Here is a 23,596-nt window from a genome sequence, read left to right as displayed (position 1 = left end):
ACAGTCCCTAGCCCAAGGCCTATCAAAGACACTTTACACTACCGTTTTATCTTGGCTCCACTTCTCTTCAGCATCTGTACCAACGACCATCCATTGACCCCACGCACAAGGAGATTCTTATATGCTGATGACGTAGCCCTTGCTACGCATAGTTCATGCTTTGAAAGAGTGGAAAGAAACCTAACAACAGCGCTTAGAACACTGTCAAGCTACTACAATCGGAACCAACTCAGACCAAACCCTTCGAAGACACAAGTGTGTGCCTTTCATTTAAGAAACAGGGAAGCTAATCGTGAGCTACATATTGCATGGTCTGGCATCCAATTCCAGCATCATCACGCACCTAAATACTTGGGAGTCATTCTTGATAGAACTCTGACATTCAAAACTCACTGCAAGAACACCAAAATGAAAATCTCCACTCGGAACAACCTAATTCGCAAACTAGCGGGGACACAGTGGGGATCACATCCACGAACTGTTCGCTGTTCTGCAATGGCACTGTGCTTTTCTACTGCTGAATATGTTTCTCCAGTCTGTGGGGCGGCGGGTGGAAATTACTTGTTTTTTATCCTGTTATTTAAATGTAAAGTGTAATGTAAAAAAGATGCATTTCCCGACCGATTAATCATATGTGGGGCGGTGGGTGGAATTAATTGTTATAAAAATGTACCTATTATTTATGCTGTCTCTTGCCGTTCTCAACACTGGCTCTCTAACTACAATATTGGCAACCAGAAAGTGATTAGCAAAACGTGAAGCCTGTAATCAGAATTCCTAGTGCCCACTTCATCTGAGAAATACACATATAGCTACAGCTTATAGCTCTGAGGAATTAGGAGATTGTCTGGGATTCATAATCAAAAACGATTCTCTAAAAATGTTCACTATATTCTGAAAGTCACAGACCAAAAAGAATCCACACAATCCAATTAACAGAGCAGTTCAGAGTCTAATGCGCTGATACAACTATAACTGTGTTTAAGTGAATGCTCGCCATAATTTGATGATAATGTTCATCAAACACCACGCTAAATATTGGTAGAATGTCTGTCCTGCGGCGGCACGTGAAAATACGACATACGCAAACTGAAGATAGATCATTAAAGTCATCCCAGAATTAACACTGCACTCGAAAAACGATTTCATGGTTACGCGTATCCCGAGTAACTTATTACGGCGTCCGAGGCTGTTTATAGCAATGATACCGACGCGACGGGACTCCCGATACAGGTGGGGTGCTATTCAGCGTCTGGAGATAACTGGGGCCTTCTTTTTTTCTCGTGCAGCGTTCTTATATATAAAGCCGCAGTGCGGACGGCTAAGGGAACGCCTGATCAAATCGGCTCTCCCGACTAGCCGCTGGGCTAGTAATGCACCACTTTAAGTTATTGAATAAATCATCGCTTCCTTTGCTGATGGCCGATGAAGCTCTCAATTTAAATGTGCATTCAGCACAGAGGTAAGTAATCATAATAAAAGTCTGACGTGGCTAAATCAAATATTTTTGGCGAGAGAATTAATTTAATTACACTACACGCAGTAGACGAGCTCTGAACTTGCCCTTTGGAGATACGCTATTACTATAGTTTTATAGTTATTCAATTGAAACTTCTCACATCTTTATGATTATAGCGGATCTCCCTTCTACTTAAATTTAAACGTCCTAGCCTTATTTATTCGCCTACCTAATCTATCTTGCTTCCTTAATTTCTAAGACAAAAACCAGAAAATCATGAATTTCAACTAAAATTTTAATTTGTGAGATCCAGAATACTGTTTCTACTAAATTATTATGCAAAAGGAATCCAAATATAAATTTTTAAGTTTCTAGCTCTATTCTATTGCACCAATGATTTTTACAGAAAAACGTCCAAATTACGAAAATGGTTAAAGTTATTGAACTGATATTCAACACATATTGATTTAGCATTATTCCTGACATTCTAGAAACGTTTCAGGTTATTTACTTGATTTTTAAAGTATTGCGCAACATTTATGACGTCAGAGCTAGTTACAGCGGACTAGGCTGGCACACAATGGAAAGACTGATGTGAATTTTATACGGCGTGAGTAGGCTGCCTCCCTACAAGTCTGGTACAGGTCATCTCATGCCAGACAAGTAGACATTGCTCTCAATGAAACCTGCAGGTTGATCACAGGTTGCTTAAGACCTATCCCAACTGATAAGCTCTACTGCCTGGTTGGAATAGCGCCACCATGGATACGCAGAACAGTGGCTGCCAACAAGGAGAGACTGAAAGTGGAACAGGACAGTGCCCATCCACTGCACGGACATAATCCACCACAGCAACGGCTGAGATCGCGAAAGAGCTTCCTGAGAACATCCGAGAAGCTCACCATTTCACCAGAGAAGGCGAGGCTGGAGTTATGGGAGAAGTCGACGCCTCACCTGCAGACGTCAGAAGCTGAAGAACTACCACCTGGACACAACGAGAGCTGGCTGGTGTGGAAAGCTTTAAACAGATTACGATCAGGAGTTGGACGATCCAGAGACATGGGGCTTCATAACAGAAGATACATCCTGTGATTGTGGACAAGAACAAACCACAAGCCACATGCTCCAATGTCTTTTGTGTCCTACATCCTGCACGAAGATTGATCTCCTGCAAGCCACTCCAAGCGCCTTCGAGGTTGCAAAGTACTGGGCACATGTAATATAAATACAATTTGTGTATATATATATGTACATATTTATTGATTTGTATGACCACTGCAAATTTGTATGTTTCTGATTCGAGAATAATAAAAAAGCAATAGAACCCGAGGTATGAAGACCGGAAAATCCCGGTTTTATGCGAGGCGTTCTGGAACATATTGGCAGGCGTCCTGTGGCATGCGTACTGATTAATAATGACTGAACCACTGGAGCGTTCTGATCATAAAGTGTAAAATGAAAACTGACTACTTCAGTAATTGACGAGACGCGAGATCGACAGGTCTCTGCGCGCTCTTTGCTTCCGCAGCCGCAGTTCTGGGGAAAGTTCGTTGCCAGGAGCAGCGCATGTTCCGCGCCGAACTCTCTTAGCAGGGGACACACCGAGAAGCGGGAGCGGCACCTGCTTGCTTGGAGGTAAGAGTCAACGAGCGCCAGTTGCCGCTATGGCGTACCGAGTATGGCGTTCACTGCCGACCTTCGGCGAGCGCTCTGTCCGGGTGCAACGAATGGGCTTAACCGAGCCGATCAGCACGTGATTCAACGGACAGAATCGGCCTTCCATCTCGAGCATCCGATCCGGGAAGTTTTCCCTCTGGTGCGACCGGTGCACCGGCGCTCGGAAGACATCAGCCCAACTGCTGCCCGCTTACCGATGCGTGGCCAGGGGAGCGTGCGGCCAGCAGCTCGCGGAGAGGGGGACCGATGGCTGCGCGACAGCGCCCACTACACCTGGGCGAATCTACTATAGTCTGTCCGTAAACTCAAGAGCGAGTAGCGCTTTTGGTGGGGGAAGTGGCCTATCCCGGAAGAACGCTGTCACTGGCCTACAGGGGCACCCAAAATCTGTTGCCTGCTACCTGTCTAGCGGCGTAGACCGGCGTGCAGTGAGATACGTCGTTTTTGTTCGTGGGATCTTAGTTGCTAGTGTCAGTCAGTTTGTTTATTCACTAATATACTCCATATGGATAATCGCAAGGGATCACCAATTTAGTATTGGAGGGCAGAGTGGAGGGTAAAAATCGTAGAGGGAGACCAAGAGATGAATACACTAAGCAGATTCAGAAGGATGTAGGTTGCAGTAGGTACTGGGAGATGAAAACCTTGCACATGATAGAGTAGCATGGAGAACTGCATCAAACCAGTCTCAGGACTGAAGACCACAACAACAACAACAACAACAACAATGGATAATCGCCCTGCATTGCAAGAAAATGTGCAGAATACGAAGAAGAGGAGGTATTTGAGGAGTAACGAGCGTTCGATGGTCCCTAATTTTATTACAGCATGTATTAAAGAGGCGTCCCAAAAAATAAAAAATAAATGGTTCAAATGGCTCTGAACACTGTGGGACTTAACATTTATGGTCATAAATCCCCTAGAACTTAGAACTACTTAAACCTAACTAGTCTAAGGACATCACACACATCCATGCCCGAGGCAGGATTCAAACCTGCGACCGTAGCGGTCACGCGGCTCCACGTCCCAAAAAGAACTGTTGGCTAATATAACCAGTCCCAATCAAAGGGCTGTAATTTATGCAAACGTCAGCCTCGCCACAATAGGACTCATAAGGAAGGAACGCGAAAATAAGCCGCATGGTTTACTGGGATCGCCACGAAGAAAAATTAATAATTTTGGGAGGAAGCCCACCGTTACAGACAATTTCAAAATCACACAAAACCTTTGATGCTTGTGGAACACTAAATCTCTATCTCGATCAATATTCACCTGATTCTAAGACATATTGCTTAAAACATGTGCGCAATAGCTATTCTAAACACTGCTGAAATTTCCTTCGAAACATGTACACCGATTCTGGACTTCTAAGCAAAATGCTTGACATACGAGGTGCGTTCATATATTATTTTTTATTTTTTAGTGAGAAGTTTATATGTTAATCTACAGCAATGTTATTCTCTTCAAAATATTTCCCATTACCTACTAAACACATACGCCAGTGCTTTTTTCAAATTCCCGAAACACTTTAGGAACTGTTTCTTCAGGATAGTTTATAGGTCTCTTAACTATGCATTTTTAATCTCATCAATGCTTGTAAAACCGCTGTCCTTTAAGGCCTGCTTTGAAATGTTTATACCACTTGTATGCTCTTGGTTCACTCATAACGGGCTCACCAAAAGCAATATTTAACATTTCTAAAAATTTCGTACACTTTCCATTCTTATAACAAAATTTAATACAGATTCTCTCTAATCTATTTTTATAGAAAACACCATGTAACACATGTAACCTGTTTGACAGCTGACAACAGGGTAAATACTTAATATTCATAACATTGTACACATACTTTTGAGACAAGTTCACGAAGACAGTGACGAAAAAAGTAGTGCAAATCGAACTAATACAACACACAACATTAGAAATTTCTGCTTACTTTTTCAACACTTTTCGTGTTGCAAGAATTGTAAAGTTTCAATGCAGTCTTTCAAGGAAAACTTCTACCTTTTAGTAGAAACATAAAGTAAGAACAAGCCTTAAATTCTACAGATTGGTTGCATTATATGGGGTTCGCTTTGCGAATAGCAATAAAGGAACATACATTCACATGAACAGGCATTCGGTTCTATGTTTGTAGCAGAATCCTGACCTCCGTTCTTATGTTAATATTATTTTCTCTATAATGTCGTGTTTCGGAAGAAGCTTTCGTTTTTTGTATTCCTTGTGGTCTTAATGTATTTTTCTAAAAATAAACCCAGCCGAGACGTATCTGTATACGGCGTCGCCACAGATTTAAAGCGCGCGCCGTGGCAGGGCCGGTACTACGTTGTGAAACAGCCTATAGAAGCGCCTTGTAACGTAGCTGGGTTGACAGAGTGGGGACTCGCTCGCTCGCTCTTCAATTTACCGACAGACTATACCCTCGGCATCCTCCTGACAAAGGTCTATGCTGGATGAGAGTGTCTTGGATTGCTTAAATTGTGATTGTGCTCTTGTGCTGTGGCAGTGTGTCGGCCATAAGGGAATCACTGTTACCTAGATGAACGGTCCTGTGTGTGATTATCGCCTTTTTGAGTTCTGTTTGCTGTATTATTGTCCCTGCCACCCTTAAGATGTAGTTCCCAATCACGTTTGTCCAAGTCTCTAAATTCGAAAAGTTATAAGAGGAACAGTTTCCTCACTGCGTCACAGCTCAGTCTCTTGCTCTGCATACTTATCAATGTATTTTATTATTGTTAGTATTGTAAAAAGAACAAATTGCTACTCGCCATATAGCGGAGATGTTGAGTTGCAGATAGTCGTACCAAAAAGAATGTCAACCGAATAAGCCTCCGGCCAAAAAGGTGTGCATCGGAATTAGCCAACACACACACACACACACACACACACACACACACACACACACACGCACACACCTTGGCACCCAGAGGCTGTGGTCATGTGTATGTGAGTTGCGATTGTGTGTGTGTGTGTGTGTGTGTGTGTATGTGTGTGTGTGTGTACACTATGACATCAAAGTGTCAAGACACCCCCCAAAACATACGTTTCCCATATTAGGTGCATTGTGCTGCCACCTACTGCCAGGTACTCCATATCAGCAACCTGAGTAATCATTAGACGTCGTGGGAGAGCAGGATGGGGCGCTCCGCGTATCTCACGGACTTCGAACGTGGTCAGGTGATTGGTGTCACTTGTGTCATACGTATGAACGCGAGATTTCCACACTCCTGAACATCCTGAGGACCACTGTTTCCGATGTGATACTGAAATGTAAACGTGGAGGGACATGTATAGCACGAAAGCGTACAGGTCGACCTCGTCTGTTGACTGACAGAGACCGCTGACAGTTAAAGAGGATTGTAATGTGTAATAGGCAGACGTCTATCCAGACCATCACACAGGAATTCCAAACTGCATCAAAATCCACTGCATGTACTATGACAGTTAGGTGGGAGGTGAGAAAACCTGGATTTCACGGTCGAGCGACTGCTCATAAGCCACACATCACGCCGGTAAATGCCAAACGACGCCTCGCTTCGTGTAAGGAGCGTAAACATTGGACGATTGAACAGTGGTAAAACGTTGTGTGCAGTGACGAAGCACGGTACACAATATGACGATCCGATGACAGGGTGTGGGTATGGCGAATGCCCTGTAAACGTCATCTGGCAGACTGTCCAGTGCCAACAGTAAAATTCGGAGGCGGTGGTGTTATGGTGTGGTCGCGTTTTTCATGGAGGGGGTTGCACTCCTTGTTGTTTTGCGTGGCACTATCACAGCACTGATGTTTTATGCACCTTCTTGCTTGCCTCTGTTGAAGAGGAGTTCTGGAGTAGTGATTGCTCCTTTCAACACAACTGAGCACCTTTTCATAACCCACGGCCTGTGGCGGAGTGGTTACACGACAATAACATCCCTGTAATAGACTGACCTGCACAGAGTCCTGACCTGAATCCAACAGAAAACCTTTGGGATGCTTTGGATCGCCGTCTTCGTGCCAGGCCTCACCGACCGACATCGACAGCTCTCCTCAGCGCAGAACTCCGTGAAGATTGAGCTACCATTCCCCAAGAAACCTTCGAGCACCTGATTGGACGTATAGGCGAGAGTGGTAGCTGTCATCAAGGCTAAAGGTGGACCAACACCATATTGAATTCCAGCATTACTGATGGAGGGCGCCACGAACTTGTAAGTCATTTACAGCCTGGTCTTCGGATACTTTTGATCACATAGTGTATGTCGGCTAATTCCGACGCAGGCCTTTTTGGCAAAAAGCTTACCTGTTTGACATTCTTTTTGTTCTGACTATCTGCAACTCAATATCTTCGCTGCATGGTGAGTAGCAATCCTTTTCTTAATATTGTCTTTATTCCATCATGGATATTCCATTATTTTGTAAGTGTCACTTTTTTCACTCCTCGTCATTCCTTAGCTGCTTCAAAATTCATGGAGGAGCACTATGTGATCAAAAGTATCCGGACACCTCGCTGAAAATGACTTACAAGTTCGTGGCCCCCTCCATCGCGTAATGTTAGAATTCAATATGGTGTTGGTCCACCCTTAGCCTTGATGACAGCTTCCACTCTCGCAGGCGTACGTTCAGTCCGATGCAGGAATGGCAGCCAATTCTTCACGCAGTGCTGCACTGAGGAGAGGCGTCGCAGTCGGTCGGTGAGGTCTGGCACAAACTCGGCGTTCCAAAACATCCCAAAGGTGTTCTACAGGATTCAGGTCAGGACTCTGTGCAGGCCAGTCCATTACAAGGATGTTACTGTCGTGTAACCACTCCGCCACATGCCGTGCATTATGAACAGGTACTTGATCGTGTTGAAAGATGCAATCGCCATCCCCGAATTGCTCTTTAACATTGGAGCGCAAGAAGGTGCTTAAAACATCAATGTAGGCCTGTGCTGTGATAATTCCACGCAAAACAACGAGGGGTGCAAGCCCTCTCCATGAAAATGACGACCACACCATAACATCACCGCCTCCGAATTTTACTGTTGGCACTACACACGCTGGCAGATGACGTTTACCGGGCATTCGCCATACCCACACCTTGCCATCAGATCGCCACATTGTGTATCGTGATTAGTCACTTCACACAACGTTTTTCTACTCTTCAATCGTCAATTGTTTACGCTCCTTACACCAAGCGTAGTTTCGTTTGGCATTTACCGACGTGATGTGTGGCTTACGAGCAGTCGCTCGACCATGAAATCCAAGTTTTCTCACCTCCCGCATAACTGTCATAGTACTTGCAGTGGATCCTGATGCAGTATGGAATTCCTGTGTGATGGTCTGGATAGACGTCTTCCTATTACCCATTACCGCCGTCCGCAATTGTCGGCGGTCGCAGCCAGTCAACAGACGAGGTCGGACTGCACGCTTTTGTGCTGTACGTGTCCGCTCACGTGTCCACTTCATTATCACATCGGAAACAGTGGACCTGGGGGTGTTTAGTAGTGTGGAAATCTCGCGTACAAACGTATGACACATGTGACACCAATCACCTGATCACGTTCGAGGTCCGTGAGTTCCGCGGAGCGCCCCACTCTGCTCTCTCACGATGTCCAATGGCTACTGATGTCGCTGATATGGAGTTCCTCGGAGTAGGTGGTAGCACAATGCACCTGATATGAAAATCGTATATTTTTGGGGGTGTCCGGATACTTTCGATCACACAGTGTATATCCCGCCTGTGCAACAAAATGAAATGCACTTTGTTTCCTTCAATAAGCGTTTCACTTATTTTATTTAAACAGTGCCTTCGGTGGACTGAATATATGTTTGGTTTTACATTCATAATAAGTACGTTATGTACACTACTGGCCATTAAAATTGCTACACCAAGAAGAAATGCAGATGATAAACGGGTATTCAGTGGACAAATATATTGTACTAGAACTGACACGTGATTACATTTTCACGCAATTTTGGTGCATAGATCCTGAGAAATCAATACCCAGAACAACCACCTCAGGCCGTAATAACGGCCTCGATACGCCTGGGCTTGGATGGCGTGTACAGGTACAGTTGCCCATGCAGCATCAACACGATACCACAGTTCATCAAGAGTAGTGACTGGCGTATTGTAACGAGCCAGTTGCTCGGCCACGATTGACCAATTGGTGAGAGATCTGGAGAATGTGCTGGCCAGGGCAGCAGTCGAACATTTTCTGTATCCAGAAAGGCCCGTACAGGACCTGCAACATGCGGTCGTGCATTACCTGCTGAAATGTAGGGTTTCGCAGGGATCGAATGAAGGGCAGAACCACGGGTCGTAACACATCTGAAATGTAACGCACACTGTTCAAAGTGCCGTCAATGCGAACAAGAGGTGACCGAGACGTGTAACCAATGGCACCCCATACCATCGCGCCGGGGGATACGCCAGTATGGCGATGACGAATACACGCTTCCAATGTGCGCTCACCATGATGTCCCGAAACACGGATGCGACCATCATGATGCTGTAAGCAGATCCTGGATTCATCCGAAAAAATGACGTTTTGCCATTCGTGCACCCAGGTTCGTCGTTGAGTACACCATCGCCGGCGCTCCTGTCTGTGATGCAGCGTCAAGGGTAACCGGAGCCATGGTCTCAGAGCTGATAGCCCATGCAGCTGCAAACGTCGTCCTACTGTTAGTGCAGACGGTTGTTATCCTGCAAACGTCCCCATCTGTTGACTCAGGGATCGAGACGTGGCTGCACGGCCCGTTACAGCCATGCGGATAAGATGCCTGTCATCACGACTGCTAGTGATACGAGGACGTTGGGATCCAGCACGGCGTTCGGTATTACCCTCCTGAACTCACCACTTCCATATTCTGTTAACAGTCATTGGATCTCGACCAACGCGAGCAGTAATGTCGCGATACGATAAACCGCAATCGTGATTGGCTACAATCCGACCTTTACCAAAGTCGGAAACGTGATGATACGCATTTCTCCTCCTTACACGAGGCATCACAACAACGTTTCACCAGGCTACGCCGGTCAACTGCTGTTTGTGTATGAGAAATCGGTTGGAAACTTTCCTCATGTCAGCACGTTGTAGGTGTCGCCACTGGCGCCAACCTTATGTGAATGCTCTGAAAAGCTAATCATTAGCATATCACAGCATCTTTTTCCTGTCGGTTAAATTTCGCGTCTGTAGCACGTCATCTTCGTGGAGTAACAATTTTAACGGCCAGTGTAGTATTTTCAAGCATATTACGAGGGCAATCCCAAAAGTAAGGTCTCCTATTTTTTTATAAGTACAGAACTCTGTTTGTGTGGCAGTTGGTCACACTGTTATGCAGAGTACTTCACGCGCTGTGTGTAAACCCTAGGTGATCTCTGCACGTTGGTTCCTGACGTTTTCCGAAGCACTGCTCACAGTATTTTAACGGAAACACTGAACTACCGGAAGGTGTGCATTTCTTCACGGCCTTGCAGCCGAACAGGACAACTTTCTGGACTCAGTTGTCACGGGTGACGAAACCTGGGCACACCACTCAACAACGGAAAGCGATTCAGCTCCGACGACGAGGTGAAAGATGAAGTTCATAACTTTCTGAACAGCATGGCGGCGAGCTGGTATGACATGGGCATACAAAAACTGCCATAGAGTCTACAAAAATACATCGACAGAAATGGTGATTATGTCGAAAAATAGCTAAATGCTCAAGCTGTAAACTGATGTAAACCATTGTAGAAATGACAGGTCTATGTACTTATAAAAAAATAGGAGACCTTACTTTTGGGATTACCCTCGTACTATGTTTCGTTTCCAGGTGTTCTTCTTTTGTTTTTCAGACTAGAAACACTATTTGCAGCCAAATGTCGTGAGGTTAAATTACCGTTTGGTGTTACGTACGATTTCCAATGTTGCTAGTCCATGTGTGTGGTCCTGGAGATACGTTTACTATGTCCCCATCCTCCAGACGACCGAATTATGGCGTTTTTCCACCCACAGTTATTACAACACTTCACTTGCTCTTCTCATTGCGTGTTGAACGTGTGTGTCTTTACAGTGTATAGTGCTGCCAACTGTCGCTGTGTGTTTGTCATTAGTCAAATTAACAATTACCAAATCACATGTACAACACAAAAGAAAGACGAAAGATTGTTGAGGAAGACAAAATGAGGATTGAGGCAGCAGGTTCCACACTTTTCTGTCAGAGTGTTTTGAAGAGGAACGTATTCGCCTTTTCTGCGCTCCTACAGAACGGAAATCAAGGATGCAGTCTGTCTGCTCCATCCTTCAAACTATACATCGTATTGAGCAGTCACGGAAAAGTTTAAGAGTGGGATTAAAATTTAGATTGAAAGGCTATAAATTAAAAGATTTACTGATGACATTGCTATCCTCAGTGAAGGTAATGACCTGGCGAATGGAACGGAAAGTGTGATAAGCGCAGAATATGGACTGAGAGTAAACTAAAGAGAAACAAAAGGAATGAGGAGTATCAGAAGCAAGATTAACGATAAATTGCATAATTAGGGATTATGTAGTAAATGCAGTGAAGGAATTCGTCTACCTCAGAAACAGGAAATCGTATGGTGGGTAAAGCGATAATCAAATGCGGTATAGGTGGAGTTGGTGGTGTAGGTTCTTGTAGGGGTCAGGATCAGAGGTTCATCAAAGGCCGCTACCTTTCCTGGGGATTATTTGATAAAGCGGGAGGTCGGGCTTGTATTTGCGAATTGCTCTGGGAAACGTCTGCGGATTTATGAAACTGGTACCGCGTCTGGAGGTGTAGACGTTCTAACAACCCTACCACAACAAAGGTCAAAATTTAATAATGATTGTGGTGTTGCTCACGCTGCTAAATACTGCATTTTCGGGCAACAACAAAGTTATTATGTGGCAGGTGTCATTAGAGCACAGCTAATAAAGTCATTTCATGTAGTAATGAATAAACTAGGCACTCATCTTTTCGTGTATCCCACGCTGGTCTCGTTGTAAAATCATGGCTCAATCGTCGAAAATCTAGGTGGTGATGATTCGAAGCTCGGATGCAAAGAGGCCTAGGTTTTATTCTGCTATATTCAAAAGTTTTATAGATGTGCTTCACAAACCATTGTTGAAGATTACACTCTTGCAGGACAATGGCGACGTAAAAAAATAATCGGCACTCCGAATTTAAGTTACACTTCTTTTTTATTTCTTTTGTTGCAGTATCACTTAACACACAAAACGTCACTTCACAATACAAAACATATTTGAAAACATCTTCCTCACATTTTATAAGCTAACTGCAATATGCGTCTTTTCAAAATGAATTCCAAGACTTGACTTTTTTAAGGTCCGACTCTCTAACTAACTAAGTCTCTAATAATCGCTTACGCGCCCAAAAATCAGAGCTACGTCAAAGATCATAGTGACAAAACAAAGAATACACATAAGAATAATATCATGGCAACATAAACATATCGGTGTATCAAAGTACCTCTAAATGGCTCTGAGCACTATGGGACTTAACGTCTAAGGTCATCAGTCTCCTAGAACTTCGAACTACTTAAACCTAACTAACCTAAGGACATCACACACATCCATGCCCGAGGCAGGATTCGAATCTGCGACCGTAGCAGTCGCGCGGTTCCGGACCGAGCGCCTAGAACCGCTAGACCACCGCGGCCGGCTCAAAGTACCTCTACATTAATGAAATAAAATCTGAATGTTGTCTCAGAAACATGTTAACTTCTTTACAGAAGCACAGTAGAATATTGCTGGCATCGAGAGGTTCAGGTGAGCTGCCGTAATGGTTACGTAATTCCAGTACCATTACAACGTTCTGAGAGAGGTTCTGCCAGAGTCGTAGGTAGGTAAATGTATGGGGTTTGTGACACTGCAGCCATTAAGTTAAATGTATGGAATGGGCTTCGCGGTTGGATCGGGCATGTGGGGTGTTCGGTGATTTTCTGGGAGTCGTGAACTTTAAAAGAGTTTCAAATAGTACTTCATGTTGCTCGAAGTCATGTATGTAGACTTTTATTTGTTACTGCCCAATAGTTGCACGAGGTCGAACACTTTGACCAACGCTCCAGTATACGACGGTTTGTAAGTGATATTGGAGTGTAGAAAAAACTTGTATTCTTCTATGTGATTTAACAGCTGAACCCGCCCATACATTTTGTCACATGTAGTTGGAGACAGAGTTCGTGAGGGTTCGTGTTAATTCCCGGATGTTGCGCCCATATAATCAGCATCATCTTTTTTAGTTTTCTTCAGTACTTTGTTGGTGACTTTATCTGATTTCTCATTTTATGAGGTAAGGTTTATTAAGCATTGGTCCAGCAGTGATTTGGGATCTTACCTAGAAAGTAGAATGGCAGGATTCTCGCACCCCTGGTGCCATATGAGGCTAATGGCGGTGGAGCTGTAGGTGCAGGTGACGCCGTAGGCGATGGCGTCGGAGGAGCCGATTCTACTGGTGGTGGCAGAGCTGAAAATGGAAACACTGTTGTAAAGACGAAGAGGGAAGGGAGGTTGTTGAAATATCACCTGTGTGTGTGTGTGTGTGTGTGTGTGTGTGTGTGTGTGCGCGTGCGCGATGGAGAGCCGACGATTACATTCTCGAGAATCTGCAGCGCAGCGATTCTTGGTCAGAGGCACAGGAACTCAACATTTTTACGCTTGAGATCCACTACATGCAATTCAGTCCATTTAGAGGTCTACCGAGTTAAAAATTATTGAAGGTTTAAGCGCAAAACAACACTGTAAGCAAAACTAGCTACTTTAATTACACAAAAATCAGAAAAGATAATTTTGTCTCTATCAACAGCTGTAATCCTACAAGTTCATTTTCAAGATATTACACACGTGAAAAAATTAACATTTACACCACCATGAATGGTGAAAAAAGTTTAGTGACATTACACATACGATGCCACTTTTACAGTGTTAGTTTTTACACTCACTAGTTTCTTCAATCAATTTTGACTTTAATGAAATGGCATTTTGAAATTTAATTACATTCTTTTCACGCTTAGTCTCAGTACAGGGGAAAAGAGCACTGATTTTACTTCAAATATCTACCACATTCCTTAGTTGGAAAAGCTGAGCTGTGAAAGCTACAACAGGTTCAATTGCCTTGAAATCTGAAAATCAGTTTTCAAACTCTGATTTCTTTGCAGCTTCTTGATCCAATGATGTTTGCTTAACTGACGGCTCCGAAAGTATTGGAGAGAAGCGTTACACATTTAATTTCTATAGCTGTACTGTGCAAGGGTCAAGCAAGTCCCCTCGAAAATCCTGAACTCTCCGCGCTCACGTCAACAACCGTTCACAATGTAGCAATTTACAGTTCGCTAGCAGTAACCTCACCACGCAGGAGAGACTGTTGATCGGCTCCAGCGTTAAGAACGGTGAAAAGCAGATGGAGACGAAAGAGGCGGACACAGTCTTGTCAATATTACCGCCTACAAAATTCTGATCGTCAAGGAACTGGTATTTTACGAGAACAGCTCATTTAAACAGGTTTCGGACAAAGTTTGTGAAAGATCGACTCAGAAAGCCATGGTAACTGACGACCGGTCGATCGCGATCGACGGGTTGAGCACCGCTGGTCTAAGACAACAGTGAGGGTCTCCTCGACGGTAGCGGTGTGAGCAACGACCCAACGTGGCTGCGGCGATGACAGGTGTGGTAGCGGCTACGACAACTTCCTGCGGTGACCGACCCCCTCTTCCGCCTCCCTCCCCCTCCCCCTCCCCCAATGAACCACGGACCACGCCGAGGTGGGGTAGTTTCAACGATAAGGATCATTGTATCCACAACGGAGAAGTATTTGTGCAAAGGGCAGATTAAAATGTGATTACTGGAGAGGAGCATCAGCCTTCGTAGTAGTTGCACGTACAGCAATCTGGTTGATAACACTTCGTAACATCAGGTAACACTTTCTTGCTGCACTGTTGCTGTGAAGGGCAGAAACCAAGAGGAAACTTTTTTGTGTGTGTGTCATCAGTCTTCTGACTGATGCAGCCCACCACGAACTCTTCCCCTGAGTCAACCTCTTTACCTTGGAGTAGCACTTACAATTTACGACCTGAATTGTTTGATATTTGTGAAAATTACCGAACTATCATTTTAATAAGTCACGGCTGCAAAATTCTAAAACGAATTCCTTACAGACGAATGAAAAAACTGATAGAAGCCTACCTCGGCGAAGATCAGTTTGGATTCTGGAAAAATTTTGGGACACGTGAGGCGATACTGACCCTACGACTTACCGTATAAAATAGATTAAGGTAAGGCATTTTAGCATTTGCAGACTTAGCGAAAAATTTTGTCAATGTTGACTAGAATATTCTCTTTAAAATTCTGAAGGTGTCAGAGGTAAAATACAGAGAGCGAAAGGCTATTTACAATTTGTACAGAAACCAGATAGCAGTTATTAAAGTTGAGGGGCATGAAAGGGAAGCAGTGGTTGGAAAGAGAGTGAGACAGGGTCGTAGCCTATCCCCAACGTTATTCAATCTGTATATTGAGCAAGCAGTAAAGGAAACAAAAGCAAAACATGGAGTAGGAATTAAAATCCACAGACAAGAAATAAAAACTTTGAGGATTGCTAATGACATTGTAATTCTGTCAGAGACATCAAAGGATCCTGAAGAGCAGTTGAACGGAATGGACAGTGTTTTGAAATGGGGATATAAGATGAACATCAACAAAAGCAAAACGAGGATAATGAAATGTAGTGAAATTAAATCAGGAAAGGCTGAGGGAATTTGATTAGGAAATCAGGGGCTTAAAGCAGTAAATGAGTTTTGCTATTTGGGGAGCATGTAACACAATAATTAATATTGTAAATATTTTGTACTGATTAATTCTGCTCGTTGCCAAGTATGTAATTTTCACTATGTAGTGTCTTTGACCTATTGTAATGAAGTGTAAAGTAGTGTAAAATGTTTTCTCTTTACTATTAAAATTCTTTGTATTAATTGGAGGAAAATGTTAGATAAGTATGTGGCTTTTGTGTTGACATGTTAATGTATTTAAATATTAAGATTTTTTAAAAGACTTTGTTTACAACTATGTACAAACTGGTTCATACCTAGGGACTTGCATTGTATAAAATGAAAAGCAAGAGTACTTCCATTCTGCAACGGAAGTGAGTTGGCGCGCTAGGAAGAAGTGGACGTGGTGCTCAGTCTGGGCCCCAAGTGAGAGAGCACAGTCAGTCGGCAGCTAGCTACTGGACAGTCTGGTCTGGTCTGAGCAGCAAGTGAGTGAACAGTGCAAGTGCCGAGTGAGGCACCCAGTACCTGGACTAATTTGGAAAGGGATGTGTGTACGACTCTAAAATGGTGCTTTATTATTGGAAAAGGCTCTAAAGTTGGTAATTTCGTCGCTAAGAAGAAAGTAATAGAGCAAATTACATCCAGAGGAAAGACCAGGTAGCCACCATGTACTCGCCACCAATATTGCGCCATCACTTCAACATAATCTAAGAGGTCAGCTTTATGTCAAAGCATGAACCAGTACATTTAAGTGTTGTTTAATTTGCAATAATAAGGCAAATTTCGTTAAACTGTGTGTACAGCCCTAGAATTTGTTCGTCTCATCATACCTCTTAGGATCCATTCCACATAATTACTACCATCCGAGTATCCTGTATATGAAAAACGATTGAAAATAAGTGATTGTTGGTGTTGCTTAATTCTGAACACAACAATATATATAGAAACACTGTGGGATTCATTGAAATCAAGGGAGGTAGTTAGTATTGCATTTATGAAAGACTCCATAATGTTTGATTTGTTTCAGTTAAAAGTATTTGTGCTTCAAAGATTAACTGCATTTAATTCTGTCAGTAAAAATTACTAGTTGTGGTAATGACAAATCCAAAGCACATTATTTTAAGGTTAGTTACAGTAAAATGCATTTAAAGTCATACTTAAGAACCTGTATAAAAGATCACCGACATAAGCTGTTTAAAAAGTCCTACAAGGTGAGTGAAGTTTGTGGAAGTGTAATCCCTAAATTTGCATCTTACAAATCGTCTCAGAAAAGTGTGTTTAATGTGCTTTAGTGTAAAGGTCAGTTGAGAATCCCCACTTTAGTGTTGCTTAATATGAAGAAATATTCTTGAACAATGAATTTACTAATTTCATTATGAAGTAATTCTAGAGTTTTGTGTGCGTTGTGTAATAAAAATTGGAAATAGAGTTTGAGGGCCCCCACCTAAGTCTTAGCCTATGAAAGATAAAGTAACTGTAATTGCTTTTATTTAAAAAAAAAGAAGTAAGATTGCTTCATAACGAGTGTAAAAATCCTATTGCAAGTGACTTATAATTATCTTTGTGCTATATGAAAAGTAACTATTGAAACAAGACTATGTCCATGTCCAACTTTGGTTTAGTAGTGTCTTTCACAACATTTGATGATGAGATAACTTATATGTGCAAAGTATTACTGCTGAAAAAGAGATAAAGTGTCAATTGTTCCTGTGGGAGCTTCCACATACTATTTATAACTGCAGGTGTCCATTGTATCACTTATCTGATTATAGCAGAGTTTCATCGCACTTCTATGGTGATACAAATAATGGTAGCTTTCCTTTACCAAAATCCAATACAGAATTTTTAAAAGTAATGTTCATATTACTATGCCTAATTAGGCTGGCGACTGTATTTTATTTCATTTAAGTAAACTTGGTTACTTATGATATTTTCCGAATTTTAATCTTTAGGTTTCTGATTTCTACTGTTATATTAAATTCAGGTTCGATAATCCAAACCCATTAGGCAGCGATAATACGCATTATACCGGTATAACAAACAGTGCAGTGTAGTGTAGTGTTGTACTTGGCTTTTCCCGCTACAGTACTATCTGTTGGGCAGTAAGTGTTATATTTGGCGCCACGGGACAGGACATCATTTAATTTTACTGTTAGAGACTGTAATAATCGTAAATATTACATGAAAAACAAAAGTAAAACAAGAACAAAACGTTCAGTGGCACGAAACTGTAACACAAAAGAAGAAATAAATAACAGAAAGTTACCTAAGTTTGAAAGTTAAGGATACAAAAATATAACAATAACTAAGATGGATGGAAAACGGGGAATAGAAAAAGACGAGTGGGATGGGAGCATGAAAAATGAGCCATACAGTTGAAGATAGTGGATATGCAAACGAGTCAACAGATATGTTTGATTCACCAAAGATCAAAAGGGAAGTAACTGAGCCACAAGAAGTAGCATTTGAATATGAAGGTGCAGCAGAGTAGAAAAGCGAAAAGTCACCAAATATGACAGGTTTGTTAGAAATATTGTCTGGACAGATAGCAGTACAGGGTCAACAAATACTTTTCTTACTTAGGTAGAGTCCTGCTTGCGGAAGTTATCATCTTGTGCTCTTGATTAGTTAATTCACTATTTTCCTGGAAAATTTCAACTTGGATTCCATATGTACTACTGTCTGTTTTCATATGGAAGGGTTCACTCAAAACTGGGTGAAGTAATATATTCCTTCTAACTAATGCAATTTTTAATTCTTCAAAATCCTTTGACATTCATTTGTCCAGATATATGTACTACATTCATTAAGTAAACCATTTAAATGTGGGCTATTTAACGTTTGCCCCTTCGCAAATTTGTGGTAAAAACCGCAAAGACCTAAAAATGCTTTCAATTGTTTTCGGTTCTTATGTGATGGACATTTTTCTATAGTTTTCAATTTTCCTTGGTCCTTTCCAATCCGAGACGTAGTTATGATATGTCCTAAAATCTTTATTTCTTGTTTAACGAATTCCCATTTCTTCCACTTCAAAGTCATCCCTCCTGCTGAAACTCTATATAACCTCTGGTTTAGTCAATTTATCCAGGTCCCATCTCCTTAAATACCCACCTTTTTGCAGTTTCTTCGGTTTTAATCTACAGTTCATAACCTACAGATTGTGGTCAGAGTCCACATCTGCCCCTGGAAATGTCTTACATTTTAAAATCTGGTCCCTAAATCTCTGTCGTACCGTTATATAATTTATCTGATACCTTCTAGTATCTCCAGGCTTCTTCCATGTATACAGCCTTCTTTAATGATTCTTGAACCAAGTGTTATCTATGATTAACTTATGCTCTGTGCAAAATTCTACCAGGTGGCTTTCTCTTTCATTTCTTACCCTCAATCCATATTCACCTACTACGTTTCCTTCTCTCCCTTTCCCTACTATCGAATTCCAGTCACCAATGACTATTAATGTTCCGTCTCCCTTCACTATCTCAATAATTTCTTTTATCTCATCATACATTTCACCAATTTCTTCATCATCTGCAGAGCTAGTTGGCATATAAACTTGTACTACTGTAGTAGGTGTGGGCTTCGTGTCTATCTTGGCCACCATAATGCGTTCACTATGCTGTTTGTAGTAGCTTAGCTGCACTCCGATTTTTTTATTCATTATTAAATCTACTCCCATATTACCCCTATTTGATTTTGTATTTATAACCCTGTTCCTCCTGCCACCGAACTTCACTAATTCCTACTATATCTAACTTTAACCTATCCATTTCCCTTTTTAAATTTTCTAACCTATCTGCCTGATTAAGGGATCTGACATTCCATGCTCCGATTCGTAGAATGCCAGTTTTTTTTCTCCTGATAACGACGTCCTCTTGAGTAGTCCCCGCCTGAAGATCAGAATGGGGGACTATTTTACCTCTGGAATATTGTACCCAAGAGGATGCCATCATCATTTAACCACCCAGTAAGGCTGCATGCCCTTGGGAAAAATTACAGCTGTAGTTTTCCCAGGCCGGCTGCGGTGGTCTCGCAGTTATGGCGCTCAGTCCGGAACCGCGCGACTGCTACGGTCGCAGGTTCGAATCCTGACTCGGGCATGGATGTGTGTGATCTGCTCAGAGCCATTTGAACCATTTGTAGTTTCCCCTTGCTTTCAGCCATTCGCAGTACCAGCACAGCAAGGCCGTTTTGGTTAGTGTTACAAGGCCAGATCATCCAGACTGTTGCCCCTGCAATTACTGAAAAGGCTTTTTGTAGCCTATCAACAACGTCGTTTCTTTCGTAGGGCAGAGTTTACCTTCTGCTACGTGATACTGAGATAAACAGCTTTTTCTTTCATGCGGGTTTTAACACAGGTGGCTACAGTGAGTCACGCATGTTTTTAGTTGGGTTTCTCCAGTCCTTTGTAAGCCATTTCCGGCCTTGTTCCTGTACAAAGGCTTTCCGAAAGGTCGTCATTAAAAGGAGCGACAAGGGCTGCTTTTGCCGCCAGTGTTGTGCGCAGCTGCTCCAGCGTTTTATTGTGTCCGCTAGATGCCCCACTGTGAAAGGTTCAGCCTACATGGGACGGACGTTGCCGTAGTTAATTCTCATTTCCTCATAACTGCGTCTCGTACTTAAGGTCTGAGAAATTACTTCCCTCCATTTACTAGTGTGAGTGTTAGTGGTTTATATTCAAGAAATGCCAGCTTGTTTATTCGCTTTGTCTGTCAATTATACGTACATTTTCACGTAACTATGTCATGTGACACAACGAGTTCACCGGAATTGTTTCAGGAATTCAGTGTAAGGTGTGTTACTTGTTTGACACCTTACACACTCTCGTTGCAGCAGCCTAATTCTCGGCTCTGCCTGCCGCAGTTGAGGAACGGCTGTTGCTTTCCTACTATTAAAGTAGTTGCTTCATGTATGCAAGCATATATGATAACGATGGTGGGATACACAACAGTGGTTAGGGGAAGTTGACGTATCTTCTTTAGAGGAAAAATGCAAGGAGGCATATTTCATTCAACTGTTATGTGCATGATTTCCATAAACGAACTTTGAGACAGCTGTACCGTGATCGGTACAGGGAAGCTGTGACTCCATGAGAACCTCGTAACTCGTACTGATATGTTTGAGGCGATGACTGACATTAATTTGGCCATGCAATGTTGTTTTAATAGGTCTCAGACAAGACAACAGATGATATACAAATGGGAGAATACACGATTGTATAATGCAACAGGATCTCCATGGAAACTTTTGTTTTTCCTTTTAGATGAAATATGAATGCACAGGTTACACTCTGAATCAGTGCCAAAGAAGTGACAGAATATAATTTTATTAAACATCAACAGCGGCAATGTCTTTTACTGCAAACTCAGCACATACTTTTTTTTATAGGGAAACTTACTTGATCCTCTTTTGCAGATGAATTAAATACGGAAGAACTTGCATCAACCCTTACAATCTTTCTGCATGCGCAGTAGGTAGGCCTATAAAGTTTTCCTTTTGGTATAAAAAAGGATGTTATTTGTGATGTTAGATGAATGCTTGAATGCTGGTGAACAAAAGGATGTCATTTGTGATGTTAGATGGATGCTGGTACATTATGGTACAAAACTAAGAGCTAATAATGGACTACATACGCTTTTATAGATGACGAACGTTGGAATAGCGTAATATCTTGTGGAACATACCCAGTTGGAAAGTTAACTTTTCTAAATGACCAATGAATCAGCAGAACTCAGTTCCTCGATCACATGTGATAAATATCACGTTATCTCTGCAGAAAATCATTTGTCGTTCCCGTCACCAAAACTTCGTGAGCAGCAGCGAAAAATAAAGGTTGATTCTTATTGTTCTGTGATGAAATCAACAAAACCAAAACAAAGTAATGGAATTCACTCGAATTAAATCAAGTGATGCAGATAAAATTAGAGTAGGAAATTAGACCTACAAGCACTGAATGAGTCTTGCTGTTTGATCAGTAAAGTAACTGACGTCGGTCAAAGCAGACAGGATATCAAATGTAAAGTGGCAATAATAAGCAAAGCATTTCTGAAAAAGAGAAGTTTTTCAATATGTATCATAAACTTAAAAGTTACTTAAATATTTTCTGGATAGAGTATATCCTTGTATTTTGTATGAATATATTTCTGGGGCAGTTATGAGGGAAAGTGCTTTAATAACAGAGATTTCAAAAATTTCAAAAGGCAAAAGCTGATACATCAGAATTCTTAAAAATACTTTGAGATAAATAATTGAAAAGCTTAATTATCAAAAAGTGCTTGGGTCAATTTCGATCTCCGTAGTGACTAATTAGCAACCTCTTATAAGCTACGTACAAGAATTTTGTCATTCCTTTTACGAGATTTTAACTACTGCAGCAAGTCAGAAGGGACTTTCAAAACTAATTAAAGGTATAAACAGTGGTTTAATGAAGTTAGAGTGACTAAATATTTATGATAAACGTTGGGAGCTAATCGTTACGCTACACTGCAGTTAAACAATAGCACTAAAAGCCAGAATTGCGCTAATTCGACACTACAGCCTCCCTTTCTCTCAAGGTCAGGAAACCGATCCTGCGAAGTTTAATCTACTCAGTCTGGCGTAAAACTGCCAATTAAATTTTTCCCCGAGCAAGGATAAAAACTTCGAGTGAGATTTCGTCCCACTCCGATACATACAATCAAGACTGTATGCTGAGAAGTGTATAACGAAAGAAGACAGCTTCTTAACGTTGTAATACAGCATTTAATGGGGTGGGGTACCTCATTGTAGTCAGTCAGTGCTTTATATTCATTATGGACAGAACGAAATATTGTATATTTGAGCCGCAGCTGTTGCGATTAGACTAATTTCTCTTTAAATACTCTTAGGGAGTTTCAGGCTATGAGGCCCAGTGATTGTAATTCTCTTTGGAGAATATAAGGGGACATTCTTGAAAATTAATGCCTCTGAATCTTTTATTGTATCTCAATATCGGGTGTGGTATTACTTAGTAGTTCACTGTTGACTAGCACTCCCCCTGTAACTCCTACTAGGTAGTAGTTTTAAATGTTTGTCGAAGAACACGTGATTATGGGCTATCGTACTGTCTACTACCACCAGATGGTGTTGCTGCTTCCCATGGGCAGCGCATTGTAGCAGCTCTTGTGCCGGTTTGTGAGTGCACTGGTGGACATCGATAAGACAACAAGGAAACAGACATTCATGTGCAACGGCGGACAGTGTGGTTCCACTGTAAGGAAGATGTGACTGCCTCAGACATCCATAACAGGATAGTAGGGTAGGGAAACATTACCAAGTCGCAGGTCAATGTTTCGTTGGGTATCAGAATTCAGAGACTGCAGGGGCTGTACTTCAAATGCAAAAGCACTGGATGTCCACCAGTCGCATGCAAATCAAACAACGCCCAGCGTGTCAGTTACCTGATATGGAGCCTAGGTGAATCACCTTTGATGAACCAGAGATGGCAACAAATCTATCACGGGAACCCTCCATATCATCATCTGCGTTGATCTGAAGATGAAGAAGGTGTGTGCACAGTAATTGCCCAATTCCCTCACCACTGTGCAGCAACAGAAGCGTGTGGAGATATGCTATATACCGCACATCCAGCTGAGTTCCTTGAGCATCTGGTCAGTGTGGACGAGTCACGGTTCCTCCCTGTTCGCCAGATCTGGCTCCTAGTGTCTATGGCCTTTTTGAAGTAGTAAAAGAAGTCATGTGGGGTAAGAAGT

General features: G+C 42.2%; 1 protein-coding gene across 1 annotated transcript in view; it reads right to left on the bottom strand.

The window, feature by feature from the left end:
• The window catches only part of LOC124613794 (peptidoglycan recognition protein 1-like), a 56,892-nt gene extending 33,535 nt beyond the window's left edge, over positions 1–23,357 (bottom strand). Inside the window, exon 1 of the mRNA XM_047142516.1 lies at positions 23,285–23,357. Within this exon, the coding sequence (XP_046998472.1) occupies positions 23,285–23,357 (73 nt within the window). The remainder of the gene's footprint in view (positions 1–23,284) is intronic.
• Between the last annotated feature and the right edge of the window lie 239 nt (positions 23,358–23,596).

This window comes from Schistocerca americana, chromosome 4 (assembly GCF_021461395.2).
Source record: "Schistocerca americana isolate TAMUIC-IGC-003095 chromosome 4, iqSchAmer2.1, whole genome shotgun sequence".
Lineage (NCBI taxonomy): Eukaryota > Metazoa > Arthropoda > Insecta > Orthoptera > Acrididae > Schistocerca > Schistocerca americana.
Note: the sequence above shows the minus strand (reverse complement) of the source record. Positions and strands in the feature narration are given on the sequence as shown.